This window comes from Nannospalax galili, unplaced genomic scaffold (assembly GCF_000622305.1).
Source record: "Nannospalax galili isolate Female #2095 unplaced genomic scaffold, S.galili_v1.0 scaffold589, whole genome shotgun sequence".
Classification (NCBI taxonomy): Eukaryota; Metazoa; Chordata; class Mammalia; order Rodentia; family Spalacidae; genus Nannospalax; species Nannospalax galili.
The window spans coordinates 2,956,088-2,975,023 of NW_008360324.1; the positions used below are offsets into that span (position 1 = coordinate 2,956,088).

The 18,936-nt window shown below is 43.9% G+C and overlaps 1 protein-coding gene across 7 annotated transcripts in view; it reads left to right on the forward strand.

Moving 5' to 3' along the window:
• Nucleotides 1-12,932: 12,932 nt before the first annotated feature.
• The window catches only part of Ano2 (anoctamin 2), a 382,995-nt gene continuing 376,991 nt past the window's right edge, over nt 12,933-18,936 (forward strand). For 2 of the 7 annotated variants that reach the window (XM_008825440.2, XM_008825443.2), the window contains exons 1-2: nt 12,933-13,113; nt 14,283-14,609. In XM_008825440.2, the coding sequence (XP_008823662.1) occupies nt 14,343-14,609 (267 nt within the window). In that variant the 5' untranslated portion in view covers nt 12,933-13,113; nt 14,283-14,342. Of the gene's footprint in view, nt 13,114-13,584; nt 13,759-14,282; nt 14,610-18,936 lie in introns of those variants that run through there. The other 5 variants (XM_008825439.2, XM_008825442.2, XM_029559797.1 and 2 more) reach the window with 3 other exon arrangements.

The window sequence follows — 18,936 nt, forward strand, 5'->3', positions numbered from 1 at the left end:
CATGCTGGTGTGACTCCACCATTTCATGTGGGCAGCCATATTGGTGCTACCCTGCTGGTGTTCAGAAGTTTGAATCAATCTAGAAGCATCAAGATTCTTAATAAAGTGAAGAGGCCCAGAGTCATGCTTCTAGGTCCTTGTACCAGGAATCCATCACCACCATTACTCTGACTGTGCCAGAATTTTGGCTCTCCATTTATTTTCTTTCTTACTTGCCACATCCTGGGTTCAGAATTTTGAGATCAATATAGAAGCAGCTGTGGTCAGGTAAATAGTCATCTTGTGTGATAAGGATCCTCTCCTGGTCCATTGGCTGCATGCAGTCACTTGGGAGCTGGCACAGCCCTGACTCTGAGGCTAGCTGTCCAGGGCGCTTCATTCCATGGCCGTCTTTCAGATTCATGTAGTTTTTGTTTAGGAGGTCTTTTAACTCCATGGCTAGCTTTATTTCTAGGTACTTTATTATTTTTAGGGCTCTTGTGAATGGGATTGTTCTGATTTCTTTCTTTCTGGGCTCATTTTTGGTATAAAAAAGCTGCTTTGCATGTTGATGCTGCAGCTCTCTGCCTTCCTGAAATAAAAAAAAATCAGGTCTAAAAGTTTTCAATGGGCCTTCTTCATATATGATTCTATCAACTGCAAATTGGGACAATTTATCTTCTTTTTTCCCTATTTGTATCTCTTTCATTTCTTTATTGTTCTGGTTAAGAATTCTTATTGAATAAGAATGTGAAGGGCACCTCTTCTTCCTGATTTTAGAGGAAGTGCTTTTATCTTTTCCTTATTCAGAATAATGTTGGCTATCACCTTGTTGGGTATAGCCCTGACTGTGCTGAAGTATGATCCTCTGTTCTTAGTTTCTTCGGGACTTCCTGATGATGGACTGTTGAATTTTGTCAGACGTTTTCCTGTGAATATTGAGATGATCACGTGATTTTTGTTTTTGCATTGACTTAGGTTCTGTATAATATTTACTGGTTTGTGCATTTCGAACCTTGATCATGGTGTATGATTTTCATTTATTTATTTATTTTTTATTTTTTAAATTTATTTTTATTTTTTGTGTATGAGTGTTTTGCGTGTGTGTATGAGTGAATGTTTTAAAAACGTTGTTAAATTCTGTTTGCATGGATTTTATGGTGGATTTTTGCATCTGTATTGGTCATATAAATTGATCTTTCTTGGTTGTGTCCTTGCCTGGTTTTGGTTTGAGGGCAATCCTGGCTTCATAGTGTAAGTTTGGAAGCATTTCTTTCCTTTCTAGTTTATGCAACAGTTTGAAGTGCATATGTATTAGCTCTTTTTTAAAGGTTTGATGAAATCTGGCAGGAAAGCTATACAGTTCTGGGCTATTATTTGCTAGGAGACTTTTTATCACTGTATCACTGATCTTTTTAGACTTAAAAAACATCCTTTTGGGAATAAGTGTCTGTGGGGTACTCAGTCATAAATGGAACATCTATATCACCTCCCCTCCCTCCAGGGCTCAGGGGCTATCAGGGCAAAGGGGTCAGAAATATTGTAAGAGCCAGAGGGTGAGGAGGACCAAAGCAATTCAGCATCTTCTGGACATGATGGGACCGCTACACTTATGAACTCACAGCAGCTGTGGTTGCCTGCATAAGACTTATACAAGTCAAGTCAGTCAACCTTCCAGCTTGGAGTTGGAAGGGGCTCACGAGGCCTCACATCTAGCTGAGGAGCTATTGACAGTTCATGGTTGCTGGAGGAGGAAAAGTCAGTTTTCTTTAAGGGGGTAGTCCCTGGTAGGTTGACCATACTCCAGTGGATGGTGCCATACCCATGAGTATATGAGCAGCACAAAATGGACCAGGGGGTTATAAACATAAGGAGGACAGGAGGTTGGGGGGGGGGTGCTGGAGGGTAAGGGGTAGATCTAGGAGTAGTTAGGGGAATTAGTAGGGGGTGAATATGATCAAAATAAATTGTAGGCATGTATGAAATTCTCAAATAATTAATAAGGATATTTAAAAATATTCTTGGTTCAATTTTGGTATCTCAGATGTGATTAGAAATGGATACATTTCTTCCACTTTTCCAATTTATTTGAGTGTAAGTTTCAAAATGATCCCTAACGATCCTCTGGGTTTTTGTAGTATGTGTTGCAATATCCCCCCTTTACCTCTAATTCTATTAATTTGGTTGCTCTCTCGCCATGTATTTTGGTTAGGCTGGGTTAAGATTTGCCAGTCTTGGCCGGGCCTGGTGGCACATGCCTGTAGTCCCAGCACTCGGGAGGCAGAGGCAGGCAGATCTCTGTGAGTTCAAGGCCAGCCTGGTCTACATAGTGAGTTCCAGGACAGCTGGGGCTACAGGGAGACCCTGTCTCAAAAATGCCAAAACAAAAACAAAAACAAAAAAAACACAAAAAACTGCCAATCTTCTGTATCTTTGCAAAGAACCAGGTTTTTATTTCATTTGTCTTTGTATTGTTACTTTAGACTCTTCCATTTGTTCAGTTTTGAACATTGTTGTTTCTTCCATTTGTTTTGAGATTGTCTCATTCTTGTTTTTCTAGGACTCTGAGGGGGCATGATTGGGTTATTTGTTTGATATGGCTCTGATTTTGAAGTGCAGATGCCTATGTCCATAAGCTCTCATCTCAGAACTGTCTGCCTTTGCTGTGTCTTGCAGATTCTAACACAATTCCATTCTCATTTGATTCTAGGAATCTAAAAAATTTCTCCAGTAACTCACGAGTGATTCAAAGATGCATTGTTTGATCTCCATGTATTTGCACCTTTTCTGCAGTTTCTCTTGCCTTCAATTTTTAGTTTCATTTCATTACTGTCTGAAAAGCGCAAAAAATTATTTCAATTTTTTCCCAGTCAAGATACAGATTTTTTTTAATCTGGTTTTTGTATCTTTTCCTCATGCTTACTTGAACAATTTTTCAGAATTCTATTTTCATTTACTTGTCATGTTTGTTCCCCCACATTGTATGTTTTTGATGTTACATTTTACATTTTTTATATTGTATATTGCTTAGTAAGTTATTGTAGCTATTTTTTCAATTATGCAACTGTTTGTTCTTTTCCCTTTAAAATTTTTATCATACAGGGTTACATAAAGCTATTTTCATACAAGTATATAATGTACTTTGAGCATAACCCCCCCATGCCGCACTGCGTCTCCTCTTTCCACCCTCCCATCATTCAAAGACGTGACCCCTGATAGGCTGTCCATGCTCCAGTGGATGGCCTTACACACGTACATACTGACAGAACTAAATGAACTCAGTGGGTTCAAAAGAGCATGAAGTTGAGAGGGAGGAGTACAAGGGAATATGGGAGGAGTTAGAAGGAGTGGAGATGGATTTGATCAAAACACACTGTATACACAAATGAAACTCTCAAATAATAAAATTAAAAATAACCTTTATAGGGACAAGCCTTCTGTTGACACTGTGACCTGGGATAATGAATTGCAGTGACATTTTGAACATAAGCCCATTTGTATTTTGTAGTGCAGTTTCCCTGGGACTAATTGGGGGATTAGTGAATTTTGATACAGTATGTACTCTGTCAAAGCCTGAGCATTCGTTTTATCTTCTTCAGGCCTCTTGAGAGTTGGGTATTTCTAGCAGATCAGGCAGATGTGCTTAGCCAGCAGAGTACATGGGTACACGGTCTGTAATTACTTTCCTAGTCCTGTCAGTGACAAGCGGTCTGAATGAGAATGGAGAACTATGCAGCAGTTCTTATAGCCATAGTATCCACAGTCTTTGTTGTTCTCCCCAGTCTTGTTCTAGTAGTAGATAATCAGTAGTGGGGCTTAGCCCTCAACTCTAGCTCTGCCTGCTTGAAGCCTGGTAATCAACTTGAGAGTTTGACTTTCTCTATCCTTAAAGTATTTACTAAAATTCAAGTGGAGGTGGGTTAGAGCAAGGTTACGGACTCATTTATGCAACGTGTTCAAAGTGTTGTGCTCAATCCCCAGCACTTCATAGAAAGTGTAAAACAAGTAACACTGACAGCACCAAACAGCACTGAGCCAGATGCAGAAAGAAAGTAAAAACCAAGTTAAAATGATGACATGTACAACTCTGACATCAATAGCAATAACAGGAAGGGTGGGGGCAGAGATAATATTAAAATGCTTCTGCAAGCTGTGGTCATGCACATTTTTAATCTTTTTTTATGTGTATGAATGTATTGTGTGAACATATGTATCTGTGTTGTGCAATGCCTGTGGAAGTCAGAAGAGGGTACTGGAGCCCCTGTAACTGGAGTTATCGGTGGTTGTCAGCTGCTGTGTAGATGCTGGGACTGAACTGGGATCCTCTGCAAGAGCATTCAGTGCTCTTAACCACTGAGCCATCTCTCCAGCCCCCACATTTTTAATCTTAACACTTGGGAGACTTAGGAGGATCGTGAGTTCAAGTCTACACAGCAAATTGAAGGCTAGTGTAGGCTATAGAGTGAGAGCCTGCCTCAACAGATAAATAAACAAAAAAATAACAAGACAATCAGATAGACAAACTACAAACTGGAAAAGTTTCAGAAGATCGTAGAATAAGAAAACAATTGAGAGTGCAGGAAATGGGAAGTGGAAGGTAAAAAGGTTCTAACATCCGAAACTCAGAATAAGAAAGTGGGAAAGTGAAGGTTACAATCACAAGAATCCAACCAAAATAATTAATGAATGAACTAACCAAGAAACCAACTAAATAAACAAAAGGAAACAGAGAGAGAGAGAGAGAGAGAGAGAGAGAGAGAGAGAGAGAGACACCAGGGTCCATTTATCCTCTTCAAGGTCATGATCCCAATCTAGCTTCTTCTAACTACCTCCCACAGAGAGGCTGAGTTCAGAATAGGAGTGGAAGAGAAAGAATGATCTGTATATGCAAAGAAAATGGGAAAGAAGGAAAATGTGCACCAACCAATCAAGTTGATAAATGCAACACCAGCAACAAAAGTAGAACACAAATTTCTTAATTTTAAAAGTTTAAATTTATTTATTTCATTTTACATGTATGAGTGTATTGCCTGCATACACTCACGTAAGTGTACCCATGTCATGCAGTGCCCAGTGGAGGACAGATGAGTCCATCAGATCCTCAGGAATTGGAGATACGGATGGTTGTTAGCCACCATTTAGATGCTGGAATATGAACCCAGGTCTTCGGCAAGAACAGCCAGTGCTCTTAACCGCAGAACCATTGCTCCAGCCCTTAAAAAGAGTTTTAAAAAAGTATTGGGATAGCTGTGCAGTCAAGAGTGGACAGCCATGACCTCCGCCAGTCTGTACACCTTTCTGTGTGTTCTTGTGCTTTGTGTCTTTTGGAGAAAGCACGGATTAGAGATATTTACTTCTTTTTTTATGCGTGTCATCAGTCTATCTGTGGAGTCATTTGGGGCCAAGGCTGCTTGAGATAGTTTTCTTTGTCTGCTCTTTAGTACAAAGTAGCATGGCGCCAAAGTTTCCTGGGTGTAGTTTACTAGGGGCAGATTAGTTTGATGTACCCCATGATCAGACTGACACCCAAGGTCCTGTAAAACCCACTTAGAGAGCAAGTCAAGAAGCTTCTGGGTGGAGGTGGCATAGCAGATTGTGTGCTTTCCATCATCCACGACGATAGTTTTCTGAGCCCAGGCCCCTGCATGCCCTCACACCTGTATGGCCAATTTCCTGGACACACTTTCACTGGCTTTTCATCTCAGTCTTCTTCCTCTTACTTCTGCTCCCTCCTTCTCCTCCCCCTTCTTCCTCCTCCTCTTCTTTCTCCTCTGCCTCTTCCCCCTCTTCTTCCTCTTTCTCTCCTCCTCCTTCTTTTTGAGATAGGGTCTCACTATGTAACTCTGACTGGTCTGGAACTCTCTATATAGACCAAGCTTTCCTTGAACTCATACATATTTGCCCGTTTCTGCCTCCTGAGTGCTAAAGGCATGTGCCACCATGCCTGGCCCATCTCAGTCTTTAAAATTTTTTTAAGATTTATTTTTATTTTGTGTGTATGAGTGTTTTGCCTGCATGCATATTAAGTGCACTACATGTGTACAATGCCCACAGAGGTCAGAAGAGTGCATCGGATCTCCTGGAACTGTAGTTATGGACAGTTGTTAGCCATCATGTGGGTGCTGGAAACTGAGCCTGGGTCCTCTGCAAAAGCATCCAGTATTCTTAACTGTTAAGCCATCTCTCCAGCCTCATCTCCCCACCCCCATCTCAGTCTTAAAGGGAGAGAGATCTAGTCTATTCCATGACCTGAATCCCAACACATATATTTTTCAGTGGGTTTCCTTTAGAGGTGTTCCACTAGAGCCACACTGGACGCAAGGTGTGACAAGACATCTTGTCAGTTCCAAGCAAAAGGAAAATGTAGGGACTTGTTCCCAAATCAGCAAGCTTGGGTATGACCTGCTAAAGATGGCTTCCTGTTACAGCACCACACTTTGACTTTGACTTTGAAATGCAGAGCACTTGTCAAGCACCAGCCCGCAGCTCTGCACCTCCCAAGTTAGCTAAGGCCAGACTGTCTTTCTTTTCTGGATCTCTTTCTATACCAATTTTCCCCACTGCACCTCTCCCTCCTCCCCTTTCTGTTCTCCCTCCCCTCTGCTGTGTCTCCATAGGCTCATCTCTGGTGTGCTTCTTACTCCTCATTCCAGCAGCCAGAGTTTCTGGGTCTCTCAAGGTCTCCATCCGGTGTTTAACTGTTTCCTCTCAGTCATCCACTTTGCTGAGAAGCTGTTTTCTAGTTGTTTTAATTCTAGTCTTCTAAAAAAGGTGGAAGTTATTTCTTGTTTCTAGTCTGCCTTATTGGCTCTCCCCACCCCCAGCTTTTAAAAAACATTTATGTTTATTATTTTTATTTTATGTATATGAGTGGACTACCTGCATCTGTGTAAATGCACCTGTGTTGTGAAATGCCCACAGAAGTTAAAAGAAGGCATCAGAGCCCATGGCACTGGAGTTATGGGTGGTTGTTAGCTGCCATGTATGTGGGTTTTGGGAACTGAACCTGGGTCCTCTGTGAGAGCAGCCAGTGCTCTTAACTATTGAGCCATTTCTCCAAACTGTCCTTTTAATAGAGTATTCTATGTAGTCCAGTCAGACCTCCAACTTGTTATGTAGCCCAGGCTGATATCAAATTCACAATCTTGCCTCAGCCTTTTGAGTGTTGGATAGAATTATAGACAGACTTCATCATTCCTGGGCAAAACAAATGAACAAACAAACAAACAAACAAACAAACAAACAAACAAACAAACAGCACTGCCTTAAGGTAAAGGATGAAAAAATTCCAAGCAAATGGCACTAAGAAGCAAGCAGGTGTTGCAGTTCTAATATCTGAAAAAACAGACTTCAAATTAAAACTAATCAGAAGAGATAAAAAGGTCACTTGATTCTAATCAAAAGAAAAATTGATGAAGAAGATATTACAATCATGACCATATATGCACCAAACTCTGGTGCACTCAACTCATAAAAACAGTATTTCAGGACTATAAAACACATTTTAACCCCAACTCAGTAATAGTAGGTGACTTTAGTACCCCCCTATCTCCAATAGGCTGGTCAACAGGACAAAGAATAAACAGAGAGACATCTGGATTAAATGACATCTTCCATCAAATGAACCTAAAATACCTACAGAATATTCCACCTAAGCACCAAAGAATATATTTTCTACTCAGCAGCCCATTCAAGTTTCTCTAAAACTGACCACATACTTGGGCACAAAACAAACCTCAACAAATACAGAAATTGAAATAATTCTATGCATTCTATCAGACCACAATGCAATAAAGCTTATAATCAACAACAAAAGAACCTCTAGTAAATACACGAACTCATGGAGAGTAAACAACATACTCCTGAATGATGAATGGGTCAAAGAAGAAATTAAGAGAAAAATAAAAGTGTTCCTATGCTGGGTGTGGTGGTGCACGCCTTTAATCCTGGCACTTGGGAGGCAGAGGCAGGTGGATCTCTGTGAGTTCAAGGCCAGCCTGGTCTACATAGTGAGTGCCAGGACAGCTGGGGCTACAGGGAGACCCTGTCTCAAAAAGACAAAAAAAAAAAGTATTGCTGGAACTATATGAAAATGCTAACACAACACAACAAAAGCTCTGGGGCACTTTAAAAGCAGTCCTAGGAGGGAAGTTTATAGCTCTTAGTGCCAACATTAAAAAATCAGGAAGAGCACAAATAAAATAATTGACACTACAACTCAAGAATCTGGAAAGGCAAGAACAAACCAAATCCAAACCTAGCAGATGAGAAGAAATAATAAAAATCAGAGCAGAAATTAATAAAATAGAAACAAAGAAAGCAATACAAAAAAAATCAATGATAAGAGCTGGTTATTTGAAAGGTTAAACAAGATAGACAGACCCTTAGTCCAGTTAACCAATAGAAAGAAAGAGATCTAAGAACTGGTTCTTTGAAAAGTTAAACAAGATACACAGACCCTTAACTCAGCTAATCAAAAGAAAGAGCAAATCCAAATGAACAAAATCAGAGATGAAAGGGGGAATATTACAACAGACACCAAAAACCCAAAACATATAGGGACTGTTTAAAAAATCTATACTCTATTAAATTTGAAAATGTAAGAGAAATGGATGGAAACCACCAAGTTAAACTAGGAAGAGATCAACAGCTTACACAGATCTGTGACAAATAAGGAAATTGAAACAGTAATACAAAACCTCCCAACTGACAAAAGCCCAGACCCACCCAGAAGGATTCACAGCAGAATTCTACTAGACATTCAAAGATCTCCAACCAATACTACTCAAATTATTCAAAGAGACAGACAAAGAGGGAGAACTCCCAAACTCTGTCCATGAAACCAGTCTTACTCTAATACTAAAACCAGGTAAAGACACAACAGAAAAGCAAGCAAGCCATCCCTTTCAAAAAGAGATGATATTTTGGCACTAGAGATTGAAGTCAAGGATTTATGCATGCTAGATGACTGTTGTAGGCAAAGGGACAGAGATATGTGTGTTCTGAGCTGGGAGGGAGTCTGGTACATGAAAGCAAGGCAGTATGACTGGTACCAGAGAGCTGGTAGGGCATGGGGAGCAATGAGATGGAGACACAGGAAGGCCATGGCTGTGCAGGGTCTCAACATCCAAAGAAGAATTTGAAAAATCTCAGAAGTTCCTACGTATGAGGGTGTCTTGCCCAGATTACATGCTATAAGGTCCTTCCGGCTGCCTTATGGCTTCTCCAACAATGGGAAGCAAGGGTGACATCAGGGACACTTACAAGCAAGGCATCACTTATCTAGGAGAATGATGGTGAAGGATAGCACTAGGTTGTGACTTGCAGAGATGAAAACCATCTGGATATGGCTGATGTTTCAGAAGTAAAAGTCATAGGATTGGTGACTTAGCTAAATGGATATGGGGTATGAAGGCAGAAGGCTTTCAAGATGTTTCTAGATTTCTGGCTGTTTTCTGGGTGGTATGATGAAGCATGAGGAGAGTGGGCAACACAGAAAAAGAATCTTGGGAGAAGATCATTAGTGTAGTTTTGAGCATGTTGACTTTGAGGGGCTCTCACACAAATGTCAGTGCCATGCAGGCAGGGCAAGGAGTGGAACTGTGCCTGGAAGAGAGTAAGGGTAGCAGGTAAAAATTGGGGGCCATCAGTGATAGGTGATAATGACATTTTTTGGGAGAGGATGAGAGTACTCAGGAAGGAATTAAGTGTGGTGACAGGCCCTATGTTCTAGCCTTGGAAAAAATACATGATATAGAGATGAGTAAGCTATGCCTTCTGCCCTCATGACACCCATAGTCACATACCCTGGGATCGATGTTTAAAGGAACATATGCTAAGAGCCAAGAGAATGTTGTATGTGGAGAAAGATATTTCCAGATGAATGGGTTAACCCATTCCACAGTAGTATATAATGAAAGGTCTTGAGATTGATCTCTACTTGCTTTCTAAGATTCTTGGGGGAGTCTTTAGGTGTGTATTCATCTGTCTCTCCCTTTCTGATGACCAGACTTCACACATATCTCCATAGCCTGCACCTGATGGTTCTGTGTCCCTCCAGACCTATGTCATTACTGAGTGGGGCAATTGAACCATACAATGCAATTTAATCAATGGGGGCCAGGAGATTGTCATGAATGCAGAGCTCCCAGGCACCTGTGATGCGTTAGGCTATGAGGAAGCAGAGGGTGTAGCCAAAATGGCTAGTGTCGGCCCTGGAGCTTCAGTTGGCCCGTTTAAGGGATGGTGGCATCTTGACCAAAGCTTTGGATTGCCTCTCAGTTGTGATTTGTGTGAATTTGAAGACAATAGTCAAGGAAAGATGGCCCTGGAGTGAGTGTCATCTTTATCTTCTGCTAAGTTGTACATCTGGATTGTCATGAGGCTTTAGGACCATGACAGGCTTTTGAGACTGTGTCTGAGTGGTGGCTATATAATCTTTCTGTTCCAAGTTCTGCCCTGGGCCAATTGGAGGACAGGCATGTAGGCACAAGGGAAGGGGAATAGGCAAGATGACCATGGTTGTGCTGTCAGTGTGCATGCCCACTGCTATCTTTCTGCTCTCTGCCCTAGGGAGGACCTTCTGGGTCTCCCCTGACTTTCTGCTCTTCAAGACCCAGTCCCAGCCTTGATTTCTTCTACTTCGACTTTTCAACCTTTCTGGCCTCCCATGGTAGAGACTAGAGACCACAAAAAGAAGTATGTGTTATAGACCTTTGCCTTGTATTCATTACTTTCCTTGTTGTGTGACAAAATACCAGACAGGAAGCAGTTTCAGGAAGGAAGGGTTTATTAAGGCTTCTACTTTGCAGGAGTGCATGTCAGCAGGAGCTGGGGGCTGGCTGGTCACATGGCATCCACAGTCAGGAAGGAGAAAATGAACAGGAAGTAGGGTTTGGTTATAAAACCTCAAGGCCTACTTCCATGAACTCAGTTCCTCTAGCAAGGCTCCACATCTTAAAGGTTCCATGACCTTCCTAAACAATACCACCAGCTTTGGAGCACATGTGCAAACATCTGGGCTTATGGGGAACATTTCACATTCACACTACAACAGCCTTGCTGGTCACAATCATGTTTCCAGCACACAGCAATGTCATTTTAAAGGGATTGCATTTCTCAAGTTCAGGGACCACATGTTCTGGACTCCCTGAAACTGTCCAGCAGATAGCTGGACACATAAAGGTTGGTAACTGATCTAGAGGTGAATCAAGCTTTCCTTTTTCCAAGATGGGGATCAAACCAGGGCCATGCACATACTAGACATGTGCTCTACCAATAAGCTATACTCTCGGCCTTGGAGGTGTTTCAAGAGACCCAGTAGAGCTGCCTTTTGTTCATTAGTTAATTCATTCATTCTGCAGGTGCTTAGGACCAAGATGAATATACACAATGTTGTTTCTGCTCACCTGAAGCTTAAAATGGAAATAAGAATACTAATTATGTTCATCGCTTGTATTGCACACCCCGAGGCTGATCACTCTTCAGGGTGATTTCTATGTATTCTTTTATCTTCACTCTCAATTCTATCCTTCAAGTTTGAGATTCTCCTCATTTTAAAAAATGTATTTATTTACTTATTTATATTTATTTATTTTTGGTCTTTTTGAGACAGCGTCTCCCTGTCGCCTCAGATGGCCAGAAACTCACTCTGTAGACCAGGCTGGACTTGAACTCACAGAGATCCACCTGCCTCTGCCTCCCAAGTGCTGGGATTAAAGGCGTGCACTATCACATCTGACTATTTAATATTTATTTTATGTGTATGAGTGTACTGCTTGCATATTTGTAAGTGCACATGTGTCATGCAATGCCCATGGAGGTCAGAAGAAGGCATCGGATCCCCTGGAACTGGAGTTATGGATGGTTGTTAGCCACCATGTAGGTGCTGGGAATTGAACTCAGATCCTCTCTCTGTAAGAGCAGCCACTGCTCTTAACTGCTGAGCCATCTCTCTAGCCCTGATTCTCCTCATTTTTAGAGCTGAAGAAAAAGTTTAAAGCGGCCACAGTGACAAGTGATTGAGCTGAGGTTTAAGCACAGGCACACTGGCTGTGAAGCTTTGCTGGATTCTCAGAGGGGAAACTAGAGTGTGTCTGACCAGCTGTGAGACCTTGGGTGACTCAGGGCCTCTGCTTGGGGCCTGGTGGCTTCCTCTGTGTAAAGGAGAGTTGGAATGTTTAACCCTATTCAAGTTCTAACGTTCTACAGTTAGAACCTATGGGATACTGTGGCAGGAGGGGTGTTCTGAGGAAGCACTGCTTTCCTGCTGTAGGCTGTTGGAAAGGCTGCTCTGGGGAGGACCAGGAATGGGCTATGGGACTCTGAGAACTTGGCCCCAGCAGCAGGTGCATGAAGATGTCTCCAGAACAGTGAAAGATGTTCCCTGTTCAGGCCTTACCCTCTCTGTTCTTGCTTTTCCTTCCTTGCAGGTGTAGGGCTGGCCAGGATGCCTACTGACCTTGCTGCCCTGGGAGAGGCCTTAAAGCCTCTGGGCAATGCCTCACCCTCCCTGGCCTGCCATCTCTCTCCTAGATACCAGAGGCACTGGCTATGTCTCATGACCCCAAGGAGAGAACAAGGAAAGCAGCGGTGGGTCAGCAGTGGAGAGCTTGCCTAACGGTACCAGGCCCTGGGTTTGATCCTCAGCATTGTAGTTGAGTGCATATGTGTGAGATTAAGACAGCTGTGATGGAAGGGGCTCCTGTCAGCAGCTCTAGGTCCCTGTATATGTAAGTGTGTGAGTGTATGTTTATGTGTGTGTTTGTGTGGGTTTACAGAGTGGTTCCCACTTCTTTCTCCTCCCCTATGGCCGATATGAACTTGGTTAACTAAGCTAATGTGGGCCATTTCCACAGAGCAACCTGGTTTCCTCATTGCCTTGAGTTCTGTGTCTCAAGTTTCTCATCACCTGAACTTGTGTCGCCTCCCTTGCCTTTCCTTCCCACAGACATCCCTGTGCTCCCTGGTTCTCCAAGGCGGTTGAGTCCCCGGACAGTGGCCAGAGGGAGGCAAGGCCCCAAACACGGACAGCAGTACCTCAAAGTGCCAGGTCCACAGGCCCCGGGTCTGCAGGACAGTACCAGAAGAAACTCCAGGCCCATCTCCAGGAGAGAATGCCCTGGTGGCAGTTCTGTGAGTACAGATGGAGGCCTTGAGGGAGCCTCCCCCCGTCTGGTGACCCCACAGTCTATGGGTTATGTGTGCAGGTGTGAAAAGCCTGGAAAGGTAGAACTTTTCCTCTTCCTTCTCTTCAAGTCAGGCACCATTTTGTAGCCCCTGTGATTCTCCTGGTCAGAGGAGGGTCTGGAAAGGAGAAGGTGAGAGGCAGGTGATTTCTACCTGTTGGGCTGCAGACTCCCTGCCTCACTTCCCACAGACCTGAGAAACCTCCCTTCTCTGCTGTGGTGGCTCCAAGTTTCTCCCCTGTGCCTGGCACTTCATCTTGGTTGCCCCGGTGACCTCTCAGGTGGCTGCCGAGGCAGCTGGGTATCAAACCAGTAATAAACAGGGAAACACCCAGAGGGAGGGAGGCAGGTCCCTGCCCTGCTCCGCCTGTTCTCTCTCCTCCTCTTCTTTCCACCTCACCAGTGTGGAGTGAAAAGCAGAGAAAGGAGTCAGTTCCTCTGTTGCTCTCATTGGCAGGGTCCTGGTCAGTGGCTGGAGAGGAGGAGGAAGAGGATGTGGGGTTGTGAGGGGCAGAGTGTTGCGTGAATTCCCGTGGGTGGGAGAGAAGCCTAGAAATTGGCCTTTGTTGTGATGGATCCAGAGCACCTGCCGGTAAGTATTCTGTGTGTAATTATGGAGCATGTTTGCAGGCCAGCGTGCAGCTTTGCAAGGAGCAGCACGTGTGGGTGTGCCACAGTGCATGTAGATGGCTGTGTGTGTTAGCTTGCTTTTGTGTGCCTGTGCACACGGACACCTTCACATGTGTGCAGAGATACTGATGCAGGGCTGCGTAAGTAGAGGAGACTGTATGCAGATGCTGTGTATGTGTGCATGAGCACGAGTGGGTGTGGGCAGGCAGTGTGGAAGGACAAGGGTGTGCTGCTGCATGTACAGTCTGTGTATGTGCATCTATGTGCATGTGCATAGATAACCAGAGTTTGTGTGAAGGCCCTGATGGCCAGACTGGACACGTGGAAAGCTACATGTGACAGATGAACTTAGGTTTCCAGTTCTTCCATTGGGCAGTCTGGGTCTTTTACTTCCCAGTCTGTCTTAGAGTACAAGGGCAGGCTCCTCTGTCTCTCACCTCCTTACTCATCAGAACTCACCATCTCTGTGTCACTTTCTCTGGCCAGGTCATCAATAACTACCTGGATGCCAATGAACCAGTGTCCTCGGAAGCCCGTCTGAGCCGCATGCACTTCCATGACAACCAGAGGAAGGTCGACTATGTGCTCGCCTATCATTACCGGAAACGTGGGGCGCACCTGGGCCAAGGCTCCCCTGGCCACTCTCTAGCTGTTGTCTCCAATGGGGAGACAGGCAAGGAGCGTCGTGCTGGGGGCCCTGGTGACATTGAACTTGGGCCACTCGATGCCCTAGAGGAGGAGAGGCGGGAGCAGAGAGATGAGTTTGAACACAACCTGATGGCGGCTGGACTGGAGCTGGAGAAGGACTTGGAGGTGAGGCTGGCCTCAGGGATGGGCCTGGTGGTCAGTGTCACCTGCATGGAGCCTTAGCTTTATTCTGGAAGGTGTCATTATTTTTTCTCTTTGGAAGCAATCTGGTTTCTTGTCCAAGGGCTTTGTGGGAGAGTCTTGATATTGTGGTACCTTTATTTAGGTGGTTCCAGGCAGTTGTGGGGCAGTGGTGGCAGGCCAGCCTGCTCCCTGGTATTTAGACTGGCAAGAGATTGAAGGTGAGACATTGGTCCCTGGCTCTCTCCTGAGGGCCTATCTGTGACTTTCTCCAGAGTGGTTTTTTTTTTTTTTTGGATGAAGACCTGGTTTGCCCGTTGAACTTGGATCTAAATTCCTTTATGGGGATGTAGGGAAACTCCATTGCTAAGGAATGGGCTTGCTCAGAGCACCCTGAAGGAGCTTTCTTGGGACATTTTGGGGAACCTAATGGGACACTATTGGATATTTAAACCTATAAAGTATATGTGTGTATACATGGAGAGAGAGAGAGAGAGAGAGAGAGAGAGAGAGAGAGAGAGAGAGAGAGAGAGAGAGAGAGAGAGAGATAGTGGAGTGTAGAGAGACGCTATATGATATATAAATATATAGAGTATATGTGTGTATATATAGAGAGAGAGAGAGAGAGAGAGAGAGAGAGAGAGAGAGAGAGAGAGAATGTCACCTCCAGTCAGTGGACTAAGGGATTCCATGGAAATCCATCCATCCACCCATCCATTCACTTGTTCATACATACCACTCTTATCTTCTCAAAGTGACCTGTTCTTGCTATTCTTTCCAAACCTGTAAGTCCCTACCCCTCTAGCCTCCCCTCAAACTCTATTCCAAGCACCAGTCCAACCTCACTTGTGGGTTGGTCATCCTGGCCTTAAGGTATTCCCCCTCTTAGGGACTCTTCCCCAGATCCATGCATGCTTATCCCTTCACTTGAGGTCTCTGCTCCAATCTTACCTCTTTCCCTGACCACACCTACTAAAACACCATCCATGTTGTCAATCTCTATTCCTGGCCCCTGCTTCACTTTTCTTTATCCCACTTATCACCGCCGCCTGCAGCAAAGTGATAGGGTTTTTGCTCATTTGTGCCCCACCAGCTCCATGAAGGCAGGGGTCATTTCATTTCCTGCTACATCCCCAGCACCCAGGATAGAGACTGTCTCATAGTAGGTGCTTAGTAAGTGTCAGTTGTGTAAACGGTTGGCCTCTCAGAGGAGGCTTAGGCCCCTTATTTGAAAACTAATAACTAAGTGTCTTGCTGGGCTGTGGTTTTACATGGACCACTGTTAGATGGAGCGATGGAAGCATCTAACACAATGTCTGGTATACATAAAGTGCTCAGCGAATGCTTATGATTATTTTGAGAGGTGGCATGCTGAAAGCTGGGAGGGCATTCTCATCTGAAATCTAATTCATAAGATTCAAGTTAAGGAGTCTTCCAGCTGGAAGGGACTCCTGCAGTCATTCATCTCTTCTTTTGACCCCAGGTGGGATGGTATGTATCTTGGCTCAAGCCCTTATGGCACTGACTTAGGTTGCTCCCAAGACCCCTTTCCCAAGGGGTACTCTTGTCAGTCCCCTTCCCACCAGCAATGGAGAGAGTGTTCTTTTAGGACCGTTTTGGGCCTCCTCAGTGTGGGTTGCTGATTTTCACTATTTGAAACCCAAAGCTCACTTGTCATCTGTGTTTTGTGTCCAGTAAGCATGCCTCTCCAAGGTCGTGGTATATTCCAGGGCATTCAAGGATCTCTAGGAGCTTGCAATCTGCACATCTGTCATTGGGTATCAGCAAATGGAGGACTTGGTTGGGAAACAGTCAGGGTTGTGCTCAGGAGGGGGCTCTCAGAAGGCTGATTGGAAATGTTTGCTTCTCCTAACATGGGACCTTGGGCAGGTTGCTTGATCTTTAGAGTCGAAGCTTCCTTGTTGATGAAATGGGAACAGTCTATTCTTCGCTGGGTTTGTAGGAGGAGGAGGCACGACATGCAAATGAAGGCTCTTGAGCAGGTGCAATGAGTGCTACTGCTATTATTATTGAGAGCTTCCAAGTGTAACAAACAAAATGTAGGGTGCTTAGTTAAAACTGAGTTTCAGGGTGCTGGAGAGATGGCTGCTTCTGCAGGGGACCAGGGTTTGAATCCCAGCATCCACATAGTGGCTAACAATTGTCTGTAACTCCAGTCCCAGGGGATCTGACACCCTCTTCTGACCCCCGCAGGCCCTGCATATCATGGGTGTACTTATATACATGCAGGTAATACACTTATACACATAAAATAATAAAAATAATAAATAAAATATTGTAAAACTGAGTTTCAGATCAACACAACCAACAGTGAATAACTCTTTTATTTTTATTTTTAGCTCATGTCCTCCTTGTGGTATTAGGGATAGTATATCTGTCATTGATCAGAAATTCCAATGTAACTAGTCTGGTCCTCTTAACACTGTAGTCTGTGTCTGCCCATTTTTGCTGCCCTATACTTATTGGATGTTCCTGGCCTTGACTGGGAATTAAGAGGGCACAGAGATAGTTATCAGACAGATTGATGTTAACATGTGGACCTTGTCCTTTGTACAGTCACCCAGAGCTTCTGTCTCCCAGCCCCATCCTGGATTTGAGGTCCACTTAACTCCTTCCTGAGGACTCAGCCTCCCTCTATCCCCTCTGTCCTCCCAGTCTCTATCACTCATGGGACCATTGTGACCTACCCTCTTGCAGGATTTCCTTTCTTCTGAAAAGTACTTATTGGAATCCGTGTTGGGCTTGTACATGTGAAAACTTAACTACCCTTCTCAGCCACGGCCTGCGGTTATCTTTATCAACATTTCTGCAAACATCCCCCTCAGCCTTCCCTGCCTACTCTCTCCATAGGCAATTGTTCTGGTACATCATGGTCTGGAAAATGTATAGTGTTGTTCTGCTGTATGCAATTTTGTTTTTCCATTTTAAAAAGAGACTATTATTTAGACCAGTTTTAGAGTTACAGAGAAATTGGAAGTAGCACACAGAGTTCTTAGTGTCCTACCCCATGCCCAGCTTCCTCTAATACCATTTTGTTATATGGCACACTTGTTACAATTAATGAACTAATATCCACACATTCTTATTAACACAAATCCACCTTCTATTCATACTTGTTTTTAATGACTGTCCTTTGTTCTAGATTCCCCTCTAGGATATCACATTGCCTTTAATCGCCATTATCTCTTTAGGTTCATTTTGCTGGTGACAATTTCTCAGAACAGTGTACAGTTCTAATTCACCTTAAACACACCGCATTCTATAGCTTGCTGTTTCTTATTTTCCTTTCTTGGTGTTAGAATCCCAAGCACCTTCTGCATATGTATCTTGCCTGTTATTTCTAATAGGTTGGCAGTTTGTGGCCACCACAGTTGACTTTGCCATTCCTCTAATAGAAAGGGACACTCAGGTTGCCTCTCACTATGGCTTCCCTAATAAGACTGAGGATAAATTGTTAACCTCTTCAGGGCCATAATCCTCTTGGCTTCTCTTCCTTCTTCTCCCCACATCTTGGTGCTAAACATCAGTGGGAGAGTCATCCATGGAGCCTGTGAGTCTCTGCACAACTCTATGTTAAGGTGCTCAGCCTTAGCCTCTGAGCAGAAGACTGGAGTGGGTACCAAGGGGCCTTGCCTGGCAATAGGTGGTGGCAATTTAAAGAGCAGGTACAGTGATCTCACTAATCAATTGTCCCCCCTCTCTTCCGGACTGGGATGGCTTTTAGGCTCTGATATCATTTGGACTTTAAGACAGCTGGAAAGGAATTGGGTTTCTACTCATTAAAATTATTCACTTGGCCTTTGATCAGAAGAACTTTGGCTCCATCAAGTTCTAAATATGGTAGAATTCACTTTCGACCCTCTAGGCATGCTTTGGGCAGGGTGGCTTCGATGTACACTTACCGGTGGTGCTTCATCTTTTCGGTTTGTGTGTGTATCTCTGTGCATTGACATTGCCCATGCCATCTACTTAGAGGCAATTCAGAACCTTATCAGTGTCTACAGCCACACCACCCTGAACACACCCGATCTCCTTGGAACATTATCAAAGAACTATATGATAGTTGGCCTATATGCTTCTTATATTTGGTCAGTTGATGAGAATTTCATTTAGAGACATCTCTGGAGATGTTGTGGCTCACAGAGACACTTGTACCCACATTCCTAATTCATATAATTGAAGGCTACCTCTTTGGAGATGGACATCTCTTCTAAATGGGATGCTGAGTGCAGCAGTCTAGGAGTGTGCCTAGCCATGAGCTTCCAGAGTGACTTTCCTCTAGTCCTGGTGG